Genomic DNA, 24161 nt, shown 5'->3' with positions numbered 1-24161 from the left:
TTCACTTATTTTTAATAATGTGTGGGAGTCCGTACATGACTGCTGGTGCCTGAGGAGGTCAGAGGCTTCTGATGCCCCTGGAGTTGGAATAACAGGCAATTGTAAGCCACCTGACATGCATGCTGGGCACAAATTTTCGAACTCTGCCAGAACAGTAAGTGCTGAGCCATCTCTCTAGCCCATATTTTTGAATTCTGAAAAAAAAAATCATGAATGTTTTATATGACTCTTTTTATGCATACGTGCACATTCATTTAAAAACATTTTAAAAATAAGGAATGTTTTCTGGATTTGAGGATAACTGTTCCCCCCCCCAAGTAACTATCAAAACCACGTCAATGCAGACTTAAAGTCTAGCTGAAGACGGGTTATGCTGCCTGGTGTCTCAACAGCCAGCATCCTGTTATTGCTAGCTGGCATCGACTTGGTTCTTTGCTCAGCTGGCAGGGACTTACAGCATCGATTGCTCAGGATGCAGACGAGCAGCCTGCAGCAAGGTGTGTCCCTGGTGAGCCACTGCTGAGTAACAGATTCTGCCTATAGCTCTGCCTCAGCCCGTCGTTCTCCCTCCTCCAATCAGACTCCTCCTTGCCTAGCCCTTTTTATTTTTCTGCGTCACCAACACAAAATGGAGCTAGCTGGGGGCAAAACCAATCAGTCTAAAATGGCTGAATGCATTTAGGGAGTGCCATGCAGTGACAAGAAGAGAAAGGGCACCCCCTGCTGTCCAACACAAGGACCCCATTTTTTTCCTTTCTTGATTATTCCGCATCAAAATAATCCTAAGAGGACAGGTCATTTCTGTTATAACCCTGGATATCTATATTGAGTTCAAAGTTTAAGGAGCAGAAATTAGGGCCCAAAAAGGAGGCAGGGATTTTTTTCTTTCAGTCTCTGAAAAGAATCAAGGCACAAAGTGAGCAGACCTGAGTCACAACTATTGCTCAGTCATGGTTAGAGAGAGTTTCTAAGAGCTCACAGAAAGGCAGGAAGTCCTTCTATAGCACACTGTCCCCCAACTTTAACAATGACATAATGACCCCAGAATCCCACAGCTATCGCCATCACTTCCCCAGGAATTCCTGTTACTGGCTTCTCTCAATGAAGACCACAAACAGGAAACGGAGGAGTGGGAGTTGCCCGACATCTGGGAAACTAGAACTGCAGGTGGGAATGAGTAAGTGGGACAGAATAAGCAGCTCTGGGAAAACACCTTTGAGGAACAGACTGGCTGAAAAACCAGTTACATCCCCACAGCTAGAAGGTGCAGGCTGTTACAACGCAACTCCACCCAACATTATTCTTCACTCCTTTACTCAGAAGAAACACTACTTTCTCTGCCCAAGATAAGGCACTGGCTTCTATTCCACAGGGAACAACACTCTTCCTTGAGTGAGTCAGACTGTGACTAAAAGAAAAAAAGACATGAAAGGAAGAAGTTAAAACATCTTCAAATAGATGGATCTCCATCACTAATGGTTTCCAATACTTACACATGCTATCTATCCAATGTCTAATGTAAGATAATGGTAGTAGATAATGGTAGATAAACATATGAGCACAGAAACATCACAGGGCATTTTTAAAAAGTAGAGCATGAAGTTTGGGGTATAACATATTTGAGGCCCTGAATTTGACTGCAAGCAAATATATAATAAAAACTCTGGTGGAGAGCCAGATGTGTGAGTATATACCTTTAATCCCAGCACTCAAGAGACAGAGGCAGAAGGGTCACTACAAGCTCAAGGTTACCCCGGTAAATACAGTGAGACAAGTGAGGTGACTTTGGCACCACTGTAATCTCTTTCAAGAAATAAGATCTTTATAAAAGTCATGTTGTCCCAGGCACATTTGAAAAGCTAGAATATCTTATGATATACCTGAGAAACAATAACAAAACTTCTGTGATAGTAACATAACATCAAATCACTAAGCACACCCACCATATAATAGGCCATCCGTTAGGCTGCACACGGACTAATTCTCGAAGTCCAGTCATGTATTAATGAGATACTATCCATTTAGGGAATTTTCAGTTCATATCCCTTAGAGTTAAATCTACATGGAAAAAAAAAAAAAACAACCCAGCACTTTAAAACCATTTTTAAGTATTCACCACAGCAGGGGAAAGCAGCATGCCATCTGAACAGCAGCTATCCATGTCCAAGGGTAACCAGACACTGACCTCTTGACCAATATATACTCAATTGCTAAATCCCACAGAGACAGGTCATTGTAGAAGTGCAAGCTGTGAGAATAAGTAAGACAAACCAGCAGAAATAGATGAACTCAAAAGACAAAAGAAAGCCAGCCAAACTCCTAAGCACCAGATACAGAGACTTGGGCTGAAGGGGGCGAGAGAAAATGTGGAAAAGAAGCAAAAAAGCAGAGTTAGGAGTTTGGGTACTTCACAAATACTGTGGTTAGAGACACTACAGCCACGGAGCTTCTCACACATCTTTTCCCATCACACCCAGAACAGTGACTTGAGGGTATGTGGAGAGAGCTCTGCTTGGGTGTGGGTGGGGAGACTGGAAGGACAGGCACCTCCCCAAGCAAGGTTTCTGCATGTCAGACAGGACTAGGTAATGCAAGGGAATGGTAGGCTAGGGCAAGTGAAAAGGCATCCAAAACAAGGCATTAGGTATAAAGCACGTTTCCTTTATCAGAAGAATATGGGGAAAAACAAATATCCCCAAACAGAGTAAGTCCTAGCCACTTACTATCATCTAAACATTTCAGCATGTATTTTTAAAAGACATGGCTTTCAAAACACACACCTACCATCATCTCAGTAATTCTGTCTTTAATGTAAAGCATTTTATACAGTATATTTAAATCAGGATTTGTAAGGGCCATAGTACTGATTGACCTATTTCTAAATTCTGTTCTAACCTATATATTGTCCTACATCTCATTTTCCCCTTGACATGTATCTGTGAAGAAACAAAGACACTGCTCACTAATGAAAAAAAATCAAAGGACAATGAAATAGCAGCAGAAAGGGTCCTGAGAAGATACACTGCTTTCTTGCCACTCAATCCCTTTCAGCAACAGCTAAATTCTGAATGCAACAGATCTTAAGTCACAGTGTGGGATTCACTTGCTATGAGGTTTTAGTAAGTGAGGGATGGACATATTAATTCCGTGGTCAGGCACAAATTAAGCTAGCACATACAGGGCATTACACAAATGGGAGAGGTCCTATCTGACAGTAAACAGGCAGCTGTGCTTAAAACAGAACAAGGAGGGCAAGCAGCCACATTCTTTTTTAGGTGTTCCAGGGTAATTTTATCTCTGCCACTTCACCTACACACACCTAAATACAGAGCAAACTGCAGATTTCTACACCACTCTGTAACAAAGGATTCTAGAAATACTGTTTCATTAGGGCCTCAAGGGAAGGGAAGGGAAGTAAAGGGGTAGAAATAAAACAAAGAGACAGATGGAGTAAACACCCAGCCCCCAGCCTGAGTCTGCAGCAGCAGCTGCTGGTTTTCATCATATTGCTGTTTTGTTTTTTTTCCTTCTTTGTTCCAGAGCTGGAAGCCAGGAAAGGGTGGAGAAGGGGAGGGGATGAGGGGCAGGACCGTCATCAGCGTTACTGAAAGTCAGCTGATCTTCTCCTCCAATCCCGAGAATCTGACCTCACAATCTGGAACTTGAGCCAAAATGGCTCAACTGCGCACACCCCGTGGCCAAAATAAAAAATGCAAGAGAATAGGAAAATAGTGATATTATTGGAAGTACTTTTTGCAGGTTTTCTTGACAATAGGAATGTGTATTTGTGCACACAAACACACACAGACCTAATCTAACAGATCTAAAAGAGAACTCACTGATTCTTACGGAGTGGTTCCACTCCACTCTGCATTTAAATCGTGTTTCCTCACCGCATGGGATATCTTGGGAAAAAAAAGCAAGCTTTTTATATTGGAATCTGATTTTTCCCATCCAAAGAGAAGCTAAGCTAAGTAAAACCAGTCAGTATGAACAGTGAAGCAACTGCTGCTGCATGCTTTGCTGAACTCTGCTCTGTAGACAATAAATGGACCCAAGCACTTCTAGAAATTCCTTGTTCGACCACCCAGAATAGCCAATTTTCCCTCAAATTCTTTTCTCCTTATTATAAAAATAATATTACCACATTATCATAAATACATTTACAGGAAAAACTCTAGTTAGAACGCTTTAATAAAAACCCAATATTCTTAATAGCATTCTAGCACTTGTCCTTTTATTTCTACATAATTTCCCTGTAAAAACAGCTGTAAGGGTATCCACAATTTGTTTCTTGTTTCTCCATGAGCCTCCTGTGTCACAAACATTCTTATTGATTATAAGAGTCTTAAGATGGTACAATTACAGGATACGAAGTTCTAGAGCAATTTATCTGAAGGACAAACGTTCAGTTGGGGAACTCTAATTAAATGCAATGGGCCACAAACAGGAAGACATGAAAACAGAAGGGGGCCTTGGGGAAGAAGAAGGAATTCAGCAGGAAGGGATAAGTGAGAATGACGCAGGACAATGTAATCAAAGCACATGTGTAATGAAACTGTGAAAGGCTAATTTTTTAAAAAAGGAAAAACTTAAAACTGAGATAAAAGCAAGAAAACAATGAGATGCGCTAGGCCTCTTCCTTGGAATGCTACACTCCACCATGGAATAATCCATGTCTCTGCCCCTGCCTCAGTATCATACTCAGGTGACAATCTGGAAATCCTCCTGGCAGAAAAATTTTGGTCTCGTTTCCACACCATGATGGCTGTAAGGCCTTAGGACGAGCTGCTGCACATTTATATAGTTGGTGTCTGCAGCAACTCTGAAGACAGTGTATTATGTAAGAACAAGAGGCCAAACACAAGCTGGAGCTGCAGCAAAAGCAAACATTATTTTAGTCCTCTACTTTCGTTATATTCTTGTGTCCACAATAACTCTTAAAATTTAAGTGACTAAGATTTTTTACACAAAGAATCCTGAAAATAAAGAATAGGATAGCATAGACAGGCTGTTATCCTTTTGGTCAACACAAGAAGGACAAGAATTCATATTTGTATTTGCTTATAATTGCATTTTTAAAACCCTAAAACAGAATTAAAACTAAAAACCTGATTCTATCTAAAGGGTGGGAATGGGAAAAATGGAGTAAGAAGCTAAGTAGGAATGAGGCTGTTTTGCAGGGTCTTCAGTTACTGAGATGACTGTGCTACTCATGCTGACTAACTGACATGTGCACAAACAAAAGCCCCAGAGCAAGCACTCCTCAGCAGACACACTCTCAGAACTTGCTGCTGTTTAGTAATAGCAAACGAGATGCTTCAGACACAAAAATTCTGAAAGAGCATTAGGTTAAGTAAGAGTCCTTCAGATCAGTGTGCTTTCCCAAGGCAGCAGCTTTGGGCTCTAGTAGGTAGCAAGAGGGCCTCATACTACTCTCTTCTTTCACAGCCCAGTTCTACCACACTTCCTGGAGAGTGTGTCCTTTCTCACAGCATCTCTGCTTTCTGACTCCAGGTGTCCGCAGCAAAGAGCGTAGCCTAACTTGCTCAGGAGCTATGCCCACAATGCCTCAGCCTTCTCCTTCCTGATTTCCTCCTGTTTCTACAACTCTTCTGTTGCACAAAGGTGATGACATCCATCTCTCCAAACTACCCGAAAGTTTCCAGCTACTTCACTGACACCAGGGAATGTCAAAGTTTCCTTCTGACGTGTTACTATAATCTGAAAGGAAGGATGGCAAGAAAAGAATTTTATGAAAACAAGTGCCTTTGAAATAATACCTGTCAGCAGTCAGTAGAAAATGAACCTCTGTTTTTTTAATTAATTTCATACTATCCCTTTAAGGACCAGGGGTATAGATTCTGATACAGGCTATAAGATGTTAATAAAATAAAAAGTGGAGAGCAGCTTCTAGATTGTGGCAGACCATGGGGAGCAAAGAAAATGAAGAGAATACCAAAGTAAGCACCAAGCCAAATTACAAAGAATGTGTGCTAGAATGTATGCTCCACAGCACTGATTACCTATATTCTCTAAAGGTAAGCTAGGAGCTCTAATTTCAACATGACCCTCATTAAATCTTTATGCACACTAAAGCCTACGACTAAACACAAATGGACATTTAAATAGAATAATGGCATCAAAATGGCAGAAGCTTGGGCTATACTGAGCTTCAGAATAAATGATCAAAGTACCAGCAATACAATGAAGAGGTCTTTCTTCCTTTTGAAACCCAAACGTTAGAGGATAACTTGTGTCTGAATAATTGTTTCAATTTGTGTTTATCTCTAATATTATAACATAGGCACATACCAAAGTTTAGATGGCCAGATACAAACTATAAAAATGGAATTACTTTGAGACAGTAAAGTATTTTTTAAAATATAATATATAACCATTTGATAAATTCTAATATGTTTGAAGTTGCTCTTCAGTAGAAACTGACAAAAACCGATTATGTTGCAATACAGTCATACATATATATCTAGAGAATTACCAAATTCAGGACAACAAGCCTCCCTGTAAGCCTTCTGAAAGGAATGCTATAATTTCATGAAGTTATCAGACCAAAAAGAAAAAACTGTTCAGCCTTAAGATTCCCAAAGAAAAATGGTATTTCTCTTAAGAACCTAGATTCTAACTGCACACAGAGAGAAGATCCTTCTGCAAAAAGGTAAAGTCTGACAGGCAGCGTCTTGCTCTAATTTTACTCATCAGCCCGCAAATAAACCTCCTGGAAGGCAGAGGGCAGTATTGTAGCAGTTTGTATCCATCAAGAGCTGCGGGGAACCACTCTCTAACGTGACTGCGTCACAACCAGGCGTAACAATGACACATCAAAAATAAGAGAGTTCCATGTGCCACCTGGTGGCGAAAAGGAGAAGAGCATGCTGCGGCCAGATTTCCCAGATCCCAGCAGTTTAGAAGGAATTAAAGCTAAATTACCTTTACCTGATGACACTTCCCTTACATCTCTACCAGGAAATGCATCAGCGGCCTCTAAGTAAAAGTTACAAACTTTCCCCCTAGTTTTAGCTCTTAATCTCCTAAGAACTAGCTGGTAAGAAAGCAACAAGTTTTGTCTCACCCTTGGTACTTAAAATAAAGTGGACAAAACCCAACTGAACTCAACCAAAAACAGCAACAAAAGAGATAGGAAGTTGTCAAAACAAGAATCAGAGGTTCAGAATGAAAGGTATCTCTGTTCTCACCAATCTCAATGTATAGATGAGGAAGAGCTGATGATACATGAGGGAAAACCTCTGGTGCAATTTTATGAGTAGAGATTAAAACAAGAAGACGAGGGAAGACAAGAGACAGTTATTTTCAGGTATTCAACATATTTGCAGCAATGACAGTTAGTTATTCAGAACTGCCTTTGGACAGGACCATAGTAACAGAAAAGACAAAATGGGGGGCATAGCTTTGGAAAGTTCCTGTTCTGAGTCCTTCAATTTTCTCTATGGAGTACTGGGCCTTTGAGCGAAAATATGTGAAGTTAGTAATTTAGGCAAGTATGAAATGGAGTAGATTAAAAATGCTTAAAGGGAGCTGGTGAGATGGCTCAACGGGTAAAGGTACTTGACAGCAAGTCTGGCAATGCGAGTTTGATCCTCCTGGACGCACACGGTAGTGAGAATCGACTCCTGCAGGATGTCCTCTGATTCCCACAAGTGCACCATAGTACCTGTGTGCTGCGCCTCTACTCACATTAAATAAATAAAATAAAGAATAAAAACTGAAAAAAAAACAAGCAAAAATCCAGAAATGCTTAAAGGTCAGTGTAGTAGTGTGTGCCAGCCTTGAGGAGACTTTGAGTTTGAGGTCAACCTGGGCTGCAGTGTAAGGCTAGATGAGACTACATTATGGAGTTCACGGCCAGCATGGGAAACATGAGCCCCTGTATCAGAAACCAACTAAACCAAACCAAAAAAGAAATACTTAAAATACAACTGCCTAGCAGTATCAAAGGCCAAACAATATAACAGAATGAGTAGAGGAAACGACAAGCAAGAATAGACAATGAGATAAAAATAAGAACACTTACTGTCAGCGAAACTAAGAAAGTGTACCCCAGTAAGGACAGTGTGTGGTATCTTCCAGTAATATCCAGAGAACACAGCTACAGATCCAGTGCAGACAAGGTGGAAGTAACAAGAATCATGGCTTTGCCACCAAGCATAATGGAATGAGAGAAAACTATCAGAGGAATGATTATTATAATGTTTAGCCATGGAGTTTTAGGTGAGGTGTGAAGTCATCAGGAGGTGAAAGACAGGCTGAAAGTCGCAGTGTGCCTAGGATTGCTGAGATCACAATACTAAAGAGAGAAGAGAGTGGGCTGGAGATATGTTGTTAGTGGTAAACACTTGACTAGCATATGTGAGTCCCGGGTTTTGGTTCTCAGTATTGAAAATAGAGGATGAGGAAGCACAGAGGACCAACAGAGGTGGTAAAACCCCAAGCTAGTGGAGGCCTGCGGTTATCCATAACGAACACAGGAGAAGACAGATGGAGGTCAAGATCAAGAACCCAGAGACTTGTGTGGCAGAAATTTTAGAATTGTGACCCTTTATATAAGAACTGGGGAAAATAAGGGCTGTGAGATGGCTCTGTAGGTAGAATACATGCCATCAAATAAGGTACCTAACACACTGGAAAAAGAACTGACTCCTGAAAGCTGTCCTGTGATCTCCACATGTGTATTGTAGCTTGCACACACCCACTAAATAATTTTTTAAGAATGATACTGTGGAAAGTTAAATCAGAAGTAGCACTGAAGAATACTGAACAGTCAGAAACTCAGTTTGTGGAGGACTCAAGCCTAACACGCTGTCAACAGATGATAACACAAAGGGGAGTGGGTGATACAAACTGCTACCAGATCCCAAACTGTTGGTTTCTAGTAAAGAGAAAAGTAGAAAGGTCTGAAAGTGATGACAGAGAATAATCTGGACACTACCCCAATTTCTAGGTACACTGGGGTGAGGATGACAGAAGAAAAAAAGAAGAAAGTACAATCAACGCTGAGGAGGGAAGTCAAGGTGCTAACACACAGTGTGAGACTAGACCATGATATTTTTGAGAACTTAGGTAGAACAGAATTTAAAAAAAAAATATAGTCTTATATTAAAATATGATAGACAAGTCTGCAGCTTTCTGTGGCAACAAAAATTTGGCACAATTTTGGATCATGTAGATCATCAATGTATGTCAAAGTATAAAAAAGGATACTTAAAAGCTCATTTTTACACCACTGCTAAGAGAGGCAACAACACAAAATACATGTAGCACATTACTGCAGAAGCCAGATCCCTCAAGAATCAGATAACAGGTGGTTTTAGATTACAAGGAACTTCCTAAATGCTTTGTGCTATAACAGTATAACAGTCTCCCCCTACTCAAAATCCACAACAAGCTAATAAGGAAAAGCTAACAATCCCAAAAGCTGTGTGAACAGTGCCTCTGGTTCTAATACACATTTAGAAAGGACAGAACAGACATCTTTCCACCAAAGACTCACTGACCAGGGAGAGTAGGTTGGGCTCTTACAATCTTGTTTCTAGAAGTTTAAATGGCAGAAACTATGAAATTCCTGAACACTAGCTGGGCATAGTGTTGAACACCTATAACCCCAGCACTCAGGACCCAGAGGCAGAAGCTCCCTGTGACTTCCGCCAGTGCTAAAACCCTGTCTCAAAAAACAGTAACAGCAAAAGCTTTGCAAACAGTAATAAAGATACAGTTGGGTGACTGCCACCTAGTGGGCAAGAGAGAGAGTCACAGGGAAATGACAACTACCCTCGGTTCTTGTTGGGGAAGGTGTTATTACCCCGTCAAGAGGCCTCTCCTGAAGCCTAAAGCCAAAACAAAGCTAGGCAGGAGCAGCTGACAGGCCAGCCTACCTGCTGTGGCCCACACTCTGACTTCTATATCAACAGCAATAAGCTGAAGAATGAAGCTGGATTTGGTCTAAACCTAACCAGAATACTGCCTCTTTTAGTAAAGATGAAAGTAAAATTTAATTACTGGATAGGTTTCCAAGGAGTTGAAAGGTAGGATAAACAGAATCCATAACAAAAGACGGGGTAGTACCCATCAAATCCGAATTCCATACATTCCTAGCAAGGGATGAATTTTGTAAATTCCCAATTTAAGGAAGAAAAGAGCTTAGCAATAAGAAGAGTAAATCCAGAAAAGAACCAGTCACATCAATTTTAGGATCAGTTTCTGTCTTTCAGTAAGAAATGCACACATTCTTCCTGTTTTCTCTTCCCTCCCCTTCCCTTTCTTTGTGCTGCAAGGGGTTTCATGAACCCAGGACAAGTGCTCTACCACTGCCCTTTCTCAAGCTGCTTACTAGACTTGAACTGCAGTTCTCCTGCTTCGTCCTCCTGAGAAAGTGGGATTACACATGCATCCAGCAGAAGCACACATATTTTTGAACTTTAATAAAGCAGTGGCCGGCGGCATCTTTGACCATAGGAAGCAGATGTATATGATAGATTTTTTTTCTTCATTGCCTATTTTTAGAGAAGTTGGTAAGTATAAAAGAATTTTTAAGTATCAGTACAAGACATAGGGGATACAGACAGATTAACAAATAGTGGAAAGTCAGGTTTAAAATGTAAGAAAATAATGTAATATAATCCTTATCAACACTGGCCAGCTACCATGCTGAAAAACACCTCAGCAGGCCTCTACTACCCTACATAAGCATGGCTAATTTCTCCATCTGGACGTGTTTTGCTAGAGTTGAATACATTACAATCACAAGACAGCTCTTCTTCTCCAACCCTACACAGACCCAGGACCTAATCAGCTTTCTCTAATCTCAACTGCCTGCACTCACAAGACAAAAGGATATCTGTGCCTACACAAAGCAATGCTAAAGCAGCTGCAGACTTTATTGGTTTCTAAGCTTTTCTAGATTCCCAGGAGAGGCTGGATAGATGGTTCAGAGCACTGTCTGCTATTCCAGAGATCCTCAGTTCAATTCCCAGCAACCACATGGTGGCTCACAACCAACTATAATGGGATCTGATGCTCTATTCTGTCATGCAAGCATGCATGCAAATACAGTGATCATATGTATAAACAAAAAAAATCTTAAAGAAAAAAAAAGATTCCCAGGAAAAGCACAGACTTCTGGAAATCAAATATCTACAACAAAACTTCAAAGTCATAGTTTGAACTTACTATGTGGTCTAGAATGTTATTTAACCCATATCTCTACTTGTGAGGTGAGATATTCATAGCACAATGAGTATTTATCTCAATCTTGTATACTATCAGTGTTAAGACTAAACTGAGGGCTGGAAATGTAGCTCAGGGGAGACGACTTTGCACAAAACCCTGGATTCAATTTCCAGCACCAAAAACCCCTCCAGCACAACACAGTGAATTGGTCAGTATTCAGTCTGGTACTCAAAACTGCTTCTGAAAGGATTAAGGACTGGGGTCCTTTACTTATATCATTGTGCAGTTTATACCACAGAAAACAAAGTAAACCTTGCTGTTATATTGTAGAGGTCTAGGTCTTCCTTATGCTCAAATATTAAGAGCTCAAATCCTTTCCCTGATAAAAAGCTACAGTTTGAAAATAAAGGTGAGCACACTCAAGGTTTTATAACAATAGAGGAGGAAGAAGAAAAAGAGGCAGCAGCAGCAACAATAACTATGTGCTAGAAGTCACACACACCTGGATCTGGTAATATAACCCTGGGAAAGCTCTCTTAACTATTCAGTCCTTACTTGCTATAGCAAGGAAGAAACAAAATCTACTGTTTCCTAAGGCTTTCACTGTGGGCAAAATAGGAAGCTAGTTTATGAAGCTTAAGCCAACTTTCTCTCTCCCTTGTGGCTCTGTCACTGTTGGTCGTTTTGGACTCTAGGGAGGAGAGGGCAAAACTAACAAATCAACCTTCAATCTCTAATTTCTGTCTTCTAAAGAGAAATTCCTTTACATTTATTTAATCCTTTTCTCTAGTACTCAACAGACACAACACTAAAAGGCTCTTTTGTATTCTTACCTTTAGAAGCTGCAGGAACCAAGGGCCAGGAAGAGAAAGCATAAGATATTGGAAAGAAATAGAACAAGAATTACACACGATTCTTGGTTACTGTAGACAGTTTGTAGTTAAGCCACCCAACCTGTAAGGCCCTCACAGACCTCTACTAATTAAATACTCTGGTCTGGAGATGCCACTTTCAGACAGAACCACAACCCATTCAAGGTAACTATCAAAGCAGGCCTAACCTGAGCTTTTGGTAGCACAGTCTTATTTTCCTTTAATTATACTGATACAAAATACTTACAAGCAACAATTTTCTTTCCCAACCCCAGGAATCCCACCCATAATACAAAAACATTTTATTTTCCTTGAAATGAAAAAACAAAACAAAACAAAAAAAAAACAAAAAACAAAAAAAACCCACCTCTCCTCTTCTTCCCAACAACCCCTTCTACCCTCACCCAGTGAAGGGAAAAGCAAGGGAAACCCACTTGAGCGAAATGTTAAGCTCTCCTGTCTGGAACTTAAAAGGAGGGTACTCACTCTTGGTCTGGGCAGAGAAGGCAAGGGTAAGTTTGGCAAAAAGGTCATTGTTCTCAAAGCGGTCTTCCTTCACCTTTGTCCAGAAGCAGTCCTGAGAAAGGTCCTCAGCCACAAACTGCAAGGAGACATGTGGTCAGAGCTAGTAGGCTGAACTCTGACTGCCCATGCTACAAAAGTACCTAAGATCCAACAGAAGTGACTAATTATCAGCACTGTTGACTAGCTTGTGACTAACCTGGAATGTAGACAGTAGCTGTGCCCTTTATGGGGGATCAGGAGATAATACTTCTGGTTGGTTATTGGTAATTAGTCAAGAATCAAGATCATTTATGCTGATCTTCCTCCTAATCGCAAATCTTCTAGTTTCAGAAGCATGAAAGTCTTATTTCCACTGTTCCTTGCTCTATGTTTCCCCCATCAATCTGGCTATGTTTAACTTAGATTCTAGAAGCAACACATACAACACAACACAACACACCTCGTGGACTGTGCAAACACTGAACACCACCACACAACACAACACACCTCATGGGCTGTACAAACACAATTTCAGTCATTTTCACCCTGGTGAAGTGACAACTGTCGAACTACAATGTTGCTCATATTATCAGAGAAAAGGCAAAATATATTAAATGAGGTTAAAGTTAATTAAGATATATTCACACAGGGCCCACAGACTTTTCTGTGGTAATATCTGAAATAGAGATGTCATATAAACATAAACAGAAATAGAACTTGAAGATGGACAGATAAGAGCCTAACACTGGGTAGCCTACCCATGTATAAAATATTAGGCAAGAAAAGTAGTTTAAGATCTACTGATAGAGAAAAACTTACCTTGGACCAGTTTGGCCTCCGGAGCTGCACCTCTGGCTTATAAACTTTTTTGGGAGTTAATCCAAATGGCAGAACTGGGGCTGCAGGGACCCCAAATCCAAAGGGAGGAGGTGGAGGTATGCCCATTCCAGGTGGAGGTGGAGGAATGCCAGGTCCTCCAGGAAAAGGGGGAGGGGGAGGAGGCAGTCCTGGTCCTCCAGGCAAGGGAGGGGGCGGAGGAACACCAACACTTCCAGGCAAAGGAGGGGGAGGTGGTATACTGCTACCTCCAGGCAAAGGAGGAGGTGGGGGGATGGCAGCAACCCCTGGTAAAGGAGGGGGAGGGGGGATGGCAGCAACCCCTGGTAAAGGAGGGGGAGGGGGGATGGCAGCAACCCCAGGCAAAGGAGGGGGAGGTGGTATAACATTACCTCCAGGTAAAGGAGGAGGTGGAGGGATGGTAGTACCTGCAGGCAGTGGGGGAGGGTGTGGGAAGGTGCCTCCAGGAAGAGGAGGTGGGGGTGGGGGTGGTGGAGGTGGAATAACAGTGCCCGAGTCATCAGGCAGAGGAGGGGCAGGGGGAACAGCAGCACTGCCAGAAACAGCAGGAGCAACAACCAGAGCAGACATTGAAGCCATTTCCTTCTTGGCATCTTCTAGCTCTTTTGACAGCTTGGCAACCTAAAGAAGCAACACACAAGTACTTCTGAGCCCACTTCAAGGACTACTGGCACTAGAAGGGCCTAAGAAACCACTTAACCCAAATTTTTGTTTAACCACAGATGGACTGAGTAATCAGAAGATCACATGATTCTTCTCAAAGTCACAAAACTAGAATTCAAGTCTTCATGTTCTTAGTTTTAGTGTGCTTTGAGTTTATGAAACTCAAGAACGTACTATGCAGGTAGGTCCCACAACTGCACAAACGATCAAGTCAGCAGTACTGCAGGTTGTCTAAGCATTTATAACTGCAGAATAAAGAGAATGAAGGTGTCACAGCCGTGTAAACTAAGTTGGACAGACAAGCCAACAGTTTAGTGTTTATTCCTAAATGAATTAATTATTTCTGGATACTGCCGTAAGTAACTTTTATCGTTTTTCTGTATTTTCTAAATTTTTGTCTTATATACCATTTACTCCCAAAACAAGGCTAAAAGTAGTAAAAGAGTGTTAAAACCATACAGCATCTACTAGGTGCTCTTCCTTAGCATAAGGACCCTTAAGGAGCCGACGGCTATATGGCCCCATGGCCAGCACAGCTGAGCTGTGGAGGGCACTGCAGGCATGCTCCTTCCTGCTCAGTTATTACCTCTCCTGTCAGCTTGGACACCTCTGCTTCCAGGTCTTGTTTCTGTGTAGTGACCTGCTGCTTCTCAGAATCCAATGCCTCCTTTTCTCCTTGAAGATGCTGAAGTTTCTGCTCAAAGTCATTTTCCATCTTTTTCATTTCTACTTGTAACTCATGCCGGGCTGTTAACTCTGAGTCCAACTGAAAAAGAAAAAACAAATTCAGTCTCCCAGAAAGCTTTCTGGTATAGCCTTGGCTGTCAACTAAACACAAGCCTAGAATCAACTGGGAAGAGGGAACCTCAACTGCAAAGCTGCTCAGATCAAACTGGCCTGTGGTCCTGTCTGTGTGGCATCTTCCTAACTGCTAACTGATGCAGGAGGGTTCAGACCTCTGCCAGCTGTGCCATCCTTCGCCAGGTAGACCTGGGATGTGTGAAAAAGATAGCTGACCTGACCGAGCCAATGGGGAGAGGCCAGTACGCAGCATTCCTCTAGCTTCTGCTTCAAGCTCCACTGTTGGCCTCCCCTGACGACAAACTAACGAGTGTAAGATACAATAAACCTTTTCCTCTCCAGGTTTAAGCCCTGGTGTTGTCAGTGACACAAAGCAAACTAGGACACTCTTCATCCCAGTAAGGAACATAAGGACCAGTCCCTATAATTTACCATTCTGCCTTAACGCCGACTCTACAGAGCTCACTGCCCTACCTCCCAAGCAGTACTTTGAAAACAACAGAGCAGCACGATCTTGACCCTAGCATCGAAGTTAAGGAGGAAAACAAGAGATCATTTTCACAGCCTTCCTACTTTCATAGCTAAAAACGGCAACTAACCTAAGATGTGAAAGACCTTTAACCATGTCCTGGCTAGTTTTATGTTAACCTGACGGAAGCCAGGAGTCATCAGAGAGGAGGGAGCCTCAATTAAGAAAATGCCCCCATAAAATTGGGCTATAGTGATTGATGTGGGAGGGCTCAGTCCATTCTGTGTTAGGGCCGCCTCTGTAGGCTGGTGTTTCTGGCTCCTATAGAAAAAGAGGCTGAGCAAGCCAGTAAATAACAGCCCTCCATGGCATATGCATTAGCTCCTTCCTCCAGGTTCAGCCCCGCTGGTGCTCCTGTCCTGATTTCCTTCAGTGATGGACTATAATGTGGAAGATGTGTCTCATTTTTTTATGTATTATTATAATATACCAATTAGATAAGGTTTATTAAATGTATTCATGTTTTGTCTGCTTGGAGTTTTTGTTGTTTTATTTGTTTGTGTACTGGCTAGTTTTATGTCAACATAACACAATCTAAGAGTCACCAGAGAAGAGGGAACTGCAATTAAGAAAATGATTCCGGGGGCTTCTCCTAGCACTGGAACAACTAGGAGTTCAACCGCAAGCTTCAGTGATGCCAATGAAGGGGAAAAGCGGTTCTGGAAAAGGGGGGAAAGGAGGTGCAGCCTCTGGGAGTGACAGTGCTGACAAGAAGTCTCAGGGCCCTAAAGGTGGTGGCAATGCCGTAAATGTCAGACACATTCTATGTGAAAAACATGGCAAAATCATGGAAGCCATGGAAAAGTTAAAGTCTGGAATGAGATTCAGTGAAGTGCCCTCACAATATAGTGAAGATAAAGCCAGGCAAGGGGGTGGCTTGGGTTGGATGACCAGAGGGTCCATGGTGGGACCATTTCAAGAAGCGGCATTTGCCTTGCCTGTTAAGTGGAATGGAAAAGCCTGTGTTTACGGACCCACCAGTTAAAACAAAATTTGGATATCATATTATTATGGTTGAAGGGAGAAAATAAAATCCTATGAAAGACTGAAAAAAAAAAGAAAATGATTCCATAAGATCCGTAAGATCCAGGTATTAGTGATCAATGTGTGAGATCCCAGCCCATTCTGGATGTTACCACTCCTGGGCTGGTGGTCCTGGGTTCTGTAACAAAGCAGGCTGAGCAAGCCATGATGAATAAGCCATTAAGCAGCACCCCTCCATGGCCTTCACATCAGCTCTTCTCTCCGCATTTCTGCCCTGTGAGTTCCTGTCCTCACTGCTTTTGATGAACTGTTAGATGGTGATGTGAATGAAATAAACCTTTCCTCCCCAAGAAGCTTTTAGTCATAGCATTTCATCACAGCAAAACTAACTCTAACTAAGACAAACCACAACAGCTGCAGTGTACAATTCCAGCCACAACCGGAATCCTTAATCACTACAGAGATAAAAGGAACTGAGACATATTCCAGTTCCTGCTGTCCTAGAAGACTTGAGATGCACACTTACATAGTGTATTACACCTTGGCTGCCTTGTCTGGTAGCCCAAGAAGTGTGCAAGATAGCCTCGAGCTTCTCATTTCACATCAATATCCTTTTCCACTAGCAGAAGATTTTTTCCCTGGGAACTTGTACATTCTGAATGCTTGCAAACTATCATAGAAAACACTGTCTCACATATTAAAAAAAAAAAAAAACAACAAAAACTAATTATCTTCACAGAAAAAATATAGACCTCAAATTTACTCTGTGTGTATGTTTTGCATATGTACATATTTTTGGATAATACTAGAGTGTTAACCCACGCTTTTGCACGATAAGCAAGTACTCTAACACCGATCCCATACACTCATACACACCTTTTTTTCCAGCTCTGTAGCTTTGGCCTCAGATTTTTCCACTTTTGTTTTATCAATCATTTGATCTGAAAAGAAAAAAAAATCCGATCATAAAACAACACAGTAAGTAAACCCTCAGTTCCAGAGACCAGTGCCTCTGCTCCTAAGCCTCTAATGCATTCAAGGGAAGTCATCTGTCCTTTCGTTGCCATTACTCTTTTTAATGTTCTGCACTAGACAAAGAAATGCAAGTGTCACTTAGGTACAATTTATACTTTCCTCTAAATTTTACTTCTGTGGTTGTTTCACGTTTTGTGTGTATGTAGTGTATATGTATGTGTTCAGTACAGGCATGTGTGGAAGTCAGATGACAACTATCAAGAGTGGTTCTTTCTTGCACCATATGGAATCTGGAGCACAAGTGGCAGTCCTCAAGCCTGCATACAAGCACCTCTACCTACTCCTGTCCTGCTGGCCAGCAACCTAGGATTTCTAAGTGCAAGGTTAGGCAATCACATGGACGCCTCTGTGTGACATTTGTGACTCTGAGACCAGAAGGGTCAGAAAACAGCTAAGGCTCCTGCAAAAGCAGTGTATAAGAAAGATTTTTAATTTGTGCAGAAATAAATTAAGGAGACTACATAATCCTGTCAAAGAAGATATAATGAGAAAGAACAAAAAGAGGGGCTAGAATAATTTCACTGAAAGATGAAAACGGAAGATGTTAACACTGAGTATTCTGAGGAGCCAGGCGGGAAAACAGACTCACCAACCAATCCCTCAATATCAATCTGAAGGTGCCTGCACTTGAAGTCAGGATCAGTTCCATTCTTGTGTAGAACTATCTGAGAAACACATTCTTCAATCAACTTATAGTACTGTGGCCTATGAAAGAAACAAAACAGACTCATGAAAAGAAATGTCACTTCCACAAGTAATATGAAATAAAAGTAAATCATTTTGACAATAAGCAGAATTAAGGTTAAATATTAAAAAAAGCTCTGATGAAGCTAACAGAAGCATCACTGCTGTGCTAGCAAATTCTCCTCCTTTAGATGAGCTTTCATGCTTCCTTCCTCAGATACTTAAAAGCGCTTACAGGTATGTGTGTGTGTGTGTATCTGTGTATATGTGTAAGCATAAAAATGCTCATGGAAGTCACAAGTGTCAGATGGAATTACAGGTGGTTTGTGAGGCTACTATGAAGAACTGTTGGGTCCTCTGCAAGAGTACTATGCATGCTTAACTACTGAGCCATCCCTCCATCCATCAATATACTTCAACAGCTGCTTCCCAATGCCCAGGCTTGACTCTAGGCTTATGATCCTTCTTGTCCTGTATTGCTGATCTGTAACTTCCAGGCAACCAAAAGAACTTTCAAGTTATCATCTCTCTTTGCTGTCATCCTCACCCCATTTACACATTTCCTTGTAAGGACATTTTACTTTATATACAATTACCCACTCCAACGATACCTTTCAACTGGATTAAAGCAGTTGATATATTGATCAAATAGTTGATAACTTCTTTTAGATCTTTGACTAATGAACCTAATCCATAGTCTTTTATTTCTTTTTACCTTTCTAGAGCAATCTTTGAATTTAAGGATGCTGCTTTTCCAATTAGAATCAAAATTTCCCACAGGCACATTAGCTTACCTAGCATCATAATCATTTCGGACCAAAAGGAGATGCTGCAGGATGGACAGGAAGTGTGGCTCTGCCTTTGAATCTTTCACTGTGTTTAAAAGAATCTGGAAAACTTCACCAAAGTCAGTAGAAAGGAGGACAGGCTAAGGAAACCATATAATTAGAAGCTGTTTGACAGGTGGCTTGCTCAACCAACAGAAGCTAAGGAAAGGAGCAAGATGCCACTTCTACTCTAACTGCTGTTCCTAAAACATCATTAGTTCCTTTAACCAAGAATGGTAGTATCCATAGACAGGATTCCTATTACTTAGCTTAAAGATCTAAGACAGAAAGTAACAGAATCACCTTCAAGTCTCTTGTGACAGGTAATCAAATACATAATAGTAGTATTGCTTGTCAGTCCAAAGAGATCTAGGTACTACCCTATATCTCAGTAAGTTATCATGCCTAGAAGGCATACAGAGATTTAGATGGACGCTTTAGGATGTGAGGGTAATTTGGCAGTAATATCTATTACTTTATCACTTCACTGACTGCCAGGATGCCTTTATGTTAAAAAGATCACCTTTACTGGCTTTCCTATTCTATGTGAAGTAAATGAAGCCAACAGCAATATGAAGATACCAGCTTTAGTTATTAAAAATAAATATATGTATTTTTGTGGCAGGCTTTCACTATACAGCCTTAGCTGACCTGGAGCCCACTATGCACACCAGGCTGGCCTCAAACTCAAGAAATCCTCCTGCCTTTGTCTCCCAAGTGCTAGAAGACAAATAAATTCAAGGCATGTGCCACCGTGTCCAGTCTTACACCCCATTCTAAGGCATCACTTTCCACACTATTCCATATAGTCAATCTGTAAAGAAATGCACCGTCTGTCTTGAACTCAGCCAGTCATAAAAGGATATTCCATCTCCATGCGGATGTCTTCTAGCCGTCCCTTCAGATCAAAGAAATCTTCATCTCCTTGTTCATCGAACACGGAGAGCTGTACTCTCATATCCTCATTTTCAATCTCTCGAAGCTCCTGTCAATGACAGAAGTAGTCAGAGAACCCAAAATTTGCTATGTGGCTAGAAATCAAACCTTTTAACCTGGTGTTGAAGTTAAAAACCTGGTGTTAAGTAAAAAAGTTGGGGCCATAAGGACAGGAAGGAACAGCCCAGCCTTTCTCAGGAAAGGTTGTATCTTACCTGCAATACCTGATGCAGTCCCAAACGCATCAGTTCACTTCGGATGTGAACTCGAAAGTCAAGTTCCTCAGCTGGAGTGATGAGAGCATTGATCAGCTGGAGGCATCCCACCTGAAACAAGCAAATTCCTCTGTTATGTCAGCAGTAAGCAGTATGGATAAGGATTTCACTGTATACACTCTGGAGCTCCAGAAAAGATACAGAACAACTTAGGCATTTAAATGAATCCAAGGATCTAATGTTACTATAGAACCTTGATTTTTCTAAGGTCCTAATAAAATAGCTGGTTTATGCTCCCCATGTCACAAGGAGAAAAGTAGTTTTTTTTTAGAGAAAAATGTCATTTTCTTTCAGAGAAAAAACTAAAATATAAAAGATACAGCTGAGAACTACTGTATATACTTTATTAAAGTTTTTTAAAATTTGTATTATTTTCAGTTTCATGTGCATTAATGTTCATGTATGTATATGCACACATGCATGTCAATACTCAAAGAGGCCAGAGGTGTCAAATAACCCTGGAGCTGGAGTTATAGGAAGCTGTGAGCTGACTTGGGTGCTGGGAACTAAACCTGATCTTCTGGAAGAGAAGTATATGCTCTTAGCTGATGAGTGAACTCTCCAGCCCCCACATAGTCTATTAAAAGACCACATGACACTAGACCTAGTGGTGTAGACCTGTGCTTCAGGAGATAGAAATATCACCAAGGCTAGCCTGGGCAATTACCACACATGTAATTCCAGGAATTGGGAGGCTAGGACAAGAGAATCAGACATGTCTAGCCTGGACTATATAATGAGTTTGAGGCCAGTCCAGATTACAAAACAAAATAAAACTATCTCAAAATAAAAAACTAAAAAGTGCTCTCCTGTTCCTTATTCAGCAGGAGTTCCTAACAGGGGACTTAGCCAGCATAAGCAAAGCCTAGGTTCAATTTCCCATACCACAGAAAAATAAAGGATAAATGAACTGTCTTTCCATTTTGAATTCTATTCTATTCTGTTGTTGAGCTCAGTTTTAAGGGTGTATACATACTTTGAGTGCAATGGAGTTCCCACTTTTTAATCCATCCAGCAGTGGCTGGAAGCGTTCGACTTCATCCATTTCAGCTCTCTCTGTCATTGCCCCCAAAACTCGTATATTCCTGCCCAAGAGGAAAAAAAAAGAAGAGAGAGAGAACTGCCCAGGTGCACTGACACAGACATGGATTGATCTGACAGAGAATATACCAATTAGGAAACAAGATATATTATCAACACTTCAGATTTCTCCCTCCCTCCCTCCCTCTCCCTTCTCCTTTTCCTACCCCCTTCCTCCTTTCCCCCACCTCTCTTTCTTTCTCGGTTTTCAAGACAAGGTTTCTCTGTGTACCTTTGGTTGTCTCAGACTCACTTTGTAGATCAGGCTTGCCTCCAACAAACAGAGATCCACCTGCCTCTGCCTCCCAGAGTGCTGAGATTATAGGTGTGTGCCACCACACCAGGCTCAAATTTCTCAAATTATTCTCTCCCCAAAATATACCAGAATCTGATGAAAGCAATGGACTATTTCTTGAGAAAATAATTTCCTAAAACCCATTCCTAGACCCCTACTCATGAATTCAAAATTAAAATCTCTGAGCTATGAAATACAAATTACTCTGACATTTTAAAAACAGATATCCACCTACCTCTGCCTCTCCTAGTGCTGGGATTACAGGCTTGAGCCACCAAGCCCAGCTGAGCCTCATTATCTTTTTTTTTTTTTTTTAAATACAGTACTCTGCCTGCATATGTGCCTGCACACCAAAAAGGGCAACAGATCTCATTACAGATGGTTATGAGCCACCATATGGTTGCTGGGAATTGAACTCAGGACCTTTGGAAGAACAGCCAGAGTTCTTAACCTCTGAACCATCTCTCCAGCCCCTAGCCTCATTATCTTAATGATGGTGGCACATGCCTTTAATCCTGGCACTGAGGATACAAAGGCAAGTGGATCTCTGTGAGTTTGAGGTCAGCCTGGTCTACAGAGCAAGTTACAGAACAGCCAGGGCTACACTGAGAAACTGTCTCAAAAATAAATAAATAATGAGTTGCTTCTAAAATTAAATACACATATGACAATGAAAAAAGAAACTTTTGTTCCAAGTGAAACAATATTAATGAAGATGTAGCAGATAAACTTGTACTGGTTTTATGTCAACTTGACATAGGCTAGAGTCATCTGAAAGGAGTAACCTCAACTGAGAAAACTCTTCCATAAGATGAGCTGTTAGGCATTAATTAGTGGTTCACATGGAGAGCCCAGCCCATTGTGAGTGGCGCCACCCCTGGGCTGGCGTGCTGGGTTCTTTAAGAAAGCAGGCTGGGCAAGCCCAGGAGAAGCAAGCCAGTAAGCAACATCCCTCCATGACCTATGCATCAGCTCCTGCCTCCAGGTTCCTGCCCTGTATGAGTTCCTGCCCTCACTGCTTTATGAACTGTCACACAGAAATGTGAGTGGAATAAACCCTTTCCTTCCCAAGTTGTTTTTTGTCATGATGTTTCATCACAGCAATAGTAGCTATATCTAAGACATAAGCCTACTATACTTTTTTTATTTTAAAATTTATTACTTTAAAAAATGTAAATGCGTGTGAGTTTTTTGCCTGTGTGCCTGTCTGTGTACTATGTGCATGGATGGTATTCAGATATGAGGACACTGGATTTTAAAAACAGATATAATAGAACTGTGTTTACTATTCTATTATGAACTGACATAATAGACTATTGTGAGCCAACATGCGGCTGCTGGAAACAGAACCTGGGTCCTCTAGAAAAATAACCAGTGTTCTTAACCTTTGAATTAGACTTCAGTGGACACATCAGTTATCATCATTTAGGAAGCTTAAAATTGTTTCCATTCACGTGTGTGTGTGTGTGTGTGTGTGTGTGTATGCTATGATGTGTGTCACGGTGTGTTCATGGCGGTCAGTTACTGGGGTCCATTCTCTCATACAATGTAGGTCCCAAAAGATCGAGCTCAGGTAGTCAAGTCTTTGAGGCAAGTGCCTTTACTCAGAGACATCTGGGCAGCTATAATCTTTTCTTAATACAGGTTGACTATCCTTGTTTAAAATGCTTTAAATGTTTTATAGGTGATATTTTTAGAAAATGATTTTAGAATATTTGCATATATAAAATGAGTTAATAACTTGAGGATAATATTCAAACCTAAACATAAAATTCATATAGGTTTCAAATACCTTGAAGGTAGTCATTTTATACAGTATTTCTAATAATACTGTGCACATAACCAAGTTTCATGGTATGGAATTGTCTACTTGAAATATCACGATGGTATCAAAGATTCTGTTTGGATTTTCAGACACTCTACCCGTAAAATTCTAACATTCACTTCTGGGAAGAAATATGGCCTTAACTACTTAGTGTCTAAGACCACGAGGACACCTAAATAACTCCATTTTCTTCTAGGGCAGAAAGAGCTGCAGTCACATACATGTCTTCCGGCTGTGGCAGGATACAAAGAGCAGAGAGCAACTTAGCTGCATCAATCATCATATTGGGAACAACAGGATCCATGGCTCTGACCAGCAGTAGGATTCCCTCTTCTGTATCCAACATGGTTTTGATTCCAAACTAGTAAGACAAGAACAAAGGAGGCAGGCTTAATGATAACACATATAAACGAGAACATGGTTAGGACTTTCATGAGTAGAACATCACCTCAAATACATGATATTTGAACCCTAGAATGTAGCCTCTTGGGATAAAGTGGTTGTAAATAAGATTAACTAAGTGACAATGAAGCCACACTGGGATAAGGTAGGTTCTTAATCCAGTATACCTGGTCCCTATATAAGGGAGAACTCTACATTCCAGGCACACACATAGAAAAAAAGAATCATGAGAACATGAAGCAGAAATGAGAATGATGCATCTGTAAATCAGAGCCAGTGAGCTACCAGAAAGCAGGAGGAGTCCGGGATGCACTCTCCCATCAAGCCTCAGAAACAGCCAGCTCTGGCTGACATGGGATCTTGAACTTCCATTCTTCAGAACTGAGACA

General features: G+C 41.1%; 1 protein-coding gene and 1 pseudogene across 2 annotated transcripts in view; one reads left to right on the top strand and one right to left on the bottom strand.

Moving 5' to 3' along the window:
* Diaph1 (diaphanous related formin 1) overlaps positions 1 to 24161 on the bottom strand; it is a 91434-nt gene that overhangs the window by 35005 nt on the left and 32268 nt on the right. For both annotated transcript variants that reach the window (XM_021651232.2, XM_021651231.2), the window contains 11 exons: positions 23592 to 23731; positions 21147 to 21255; positions 20111 to 20221; positions 19826 to 19944; positions 18927 to 19043; positions 18038 to 18153; positions 17290 to 17354; positions 14686 to 14865; positions 13398 to 14057; positions 12561 to 12675; positions 12036 to 12044 (listed from right to left, as the gene is read on the bottom strand). In XM_021651232.2, the coding sequence (XP_021506907.1) occupies positions 12036 to 12044; positions 12561 to 12675; positions 13398 to 14057; positions 14686 to 14865; positions 17290 to 17354; positions 18038 to 18153; positions 18927 to 19043; positions 19826 to 19944; positions 20111 to 20221; positions 21147 to 21255; positions 23592 to 23731 (1741 nt within the window). The remainder of the gene's footprint in view (positions 1 to 12035; positions 12045 to 12560; positions 12676 to 13397; positions 14058 to 14685; positions 14866 to 17289; positions 17355 to 18037; positions 18154 to 18926; positions 19044 to 19825; positions 19945 to 20110; positions 20222 to 21146; positions 21256 to 23591; positions 23732 to 24161) is intronic.
* On the top strand, positions 16017 to 16492 carry LOC110557093 (peptidyl-prolyl cis-trans isomerase NIMA-interacting 4-like; annotated as a pseudogene).

Source organism: Meriones unguiculatus, chromosome 2, assembly GCF_030254825.1.
Source record: "Meriones unguiculatus strain TT.TT164.6M chromosome 2, Bangor_MerUng_6.1, whole genome shotgun sequence".
Taxonomy (NCBI): Eukaryota; Metazoa; Chordata; class Mammalia; order Rodentia; family Muridae; genus Meriones; species Meriones unguiculatus.
This window is presented reverse-complemented; position numbering and strand designations above follow the sequence as displayed.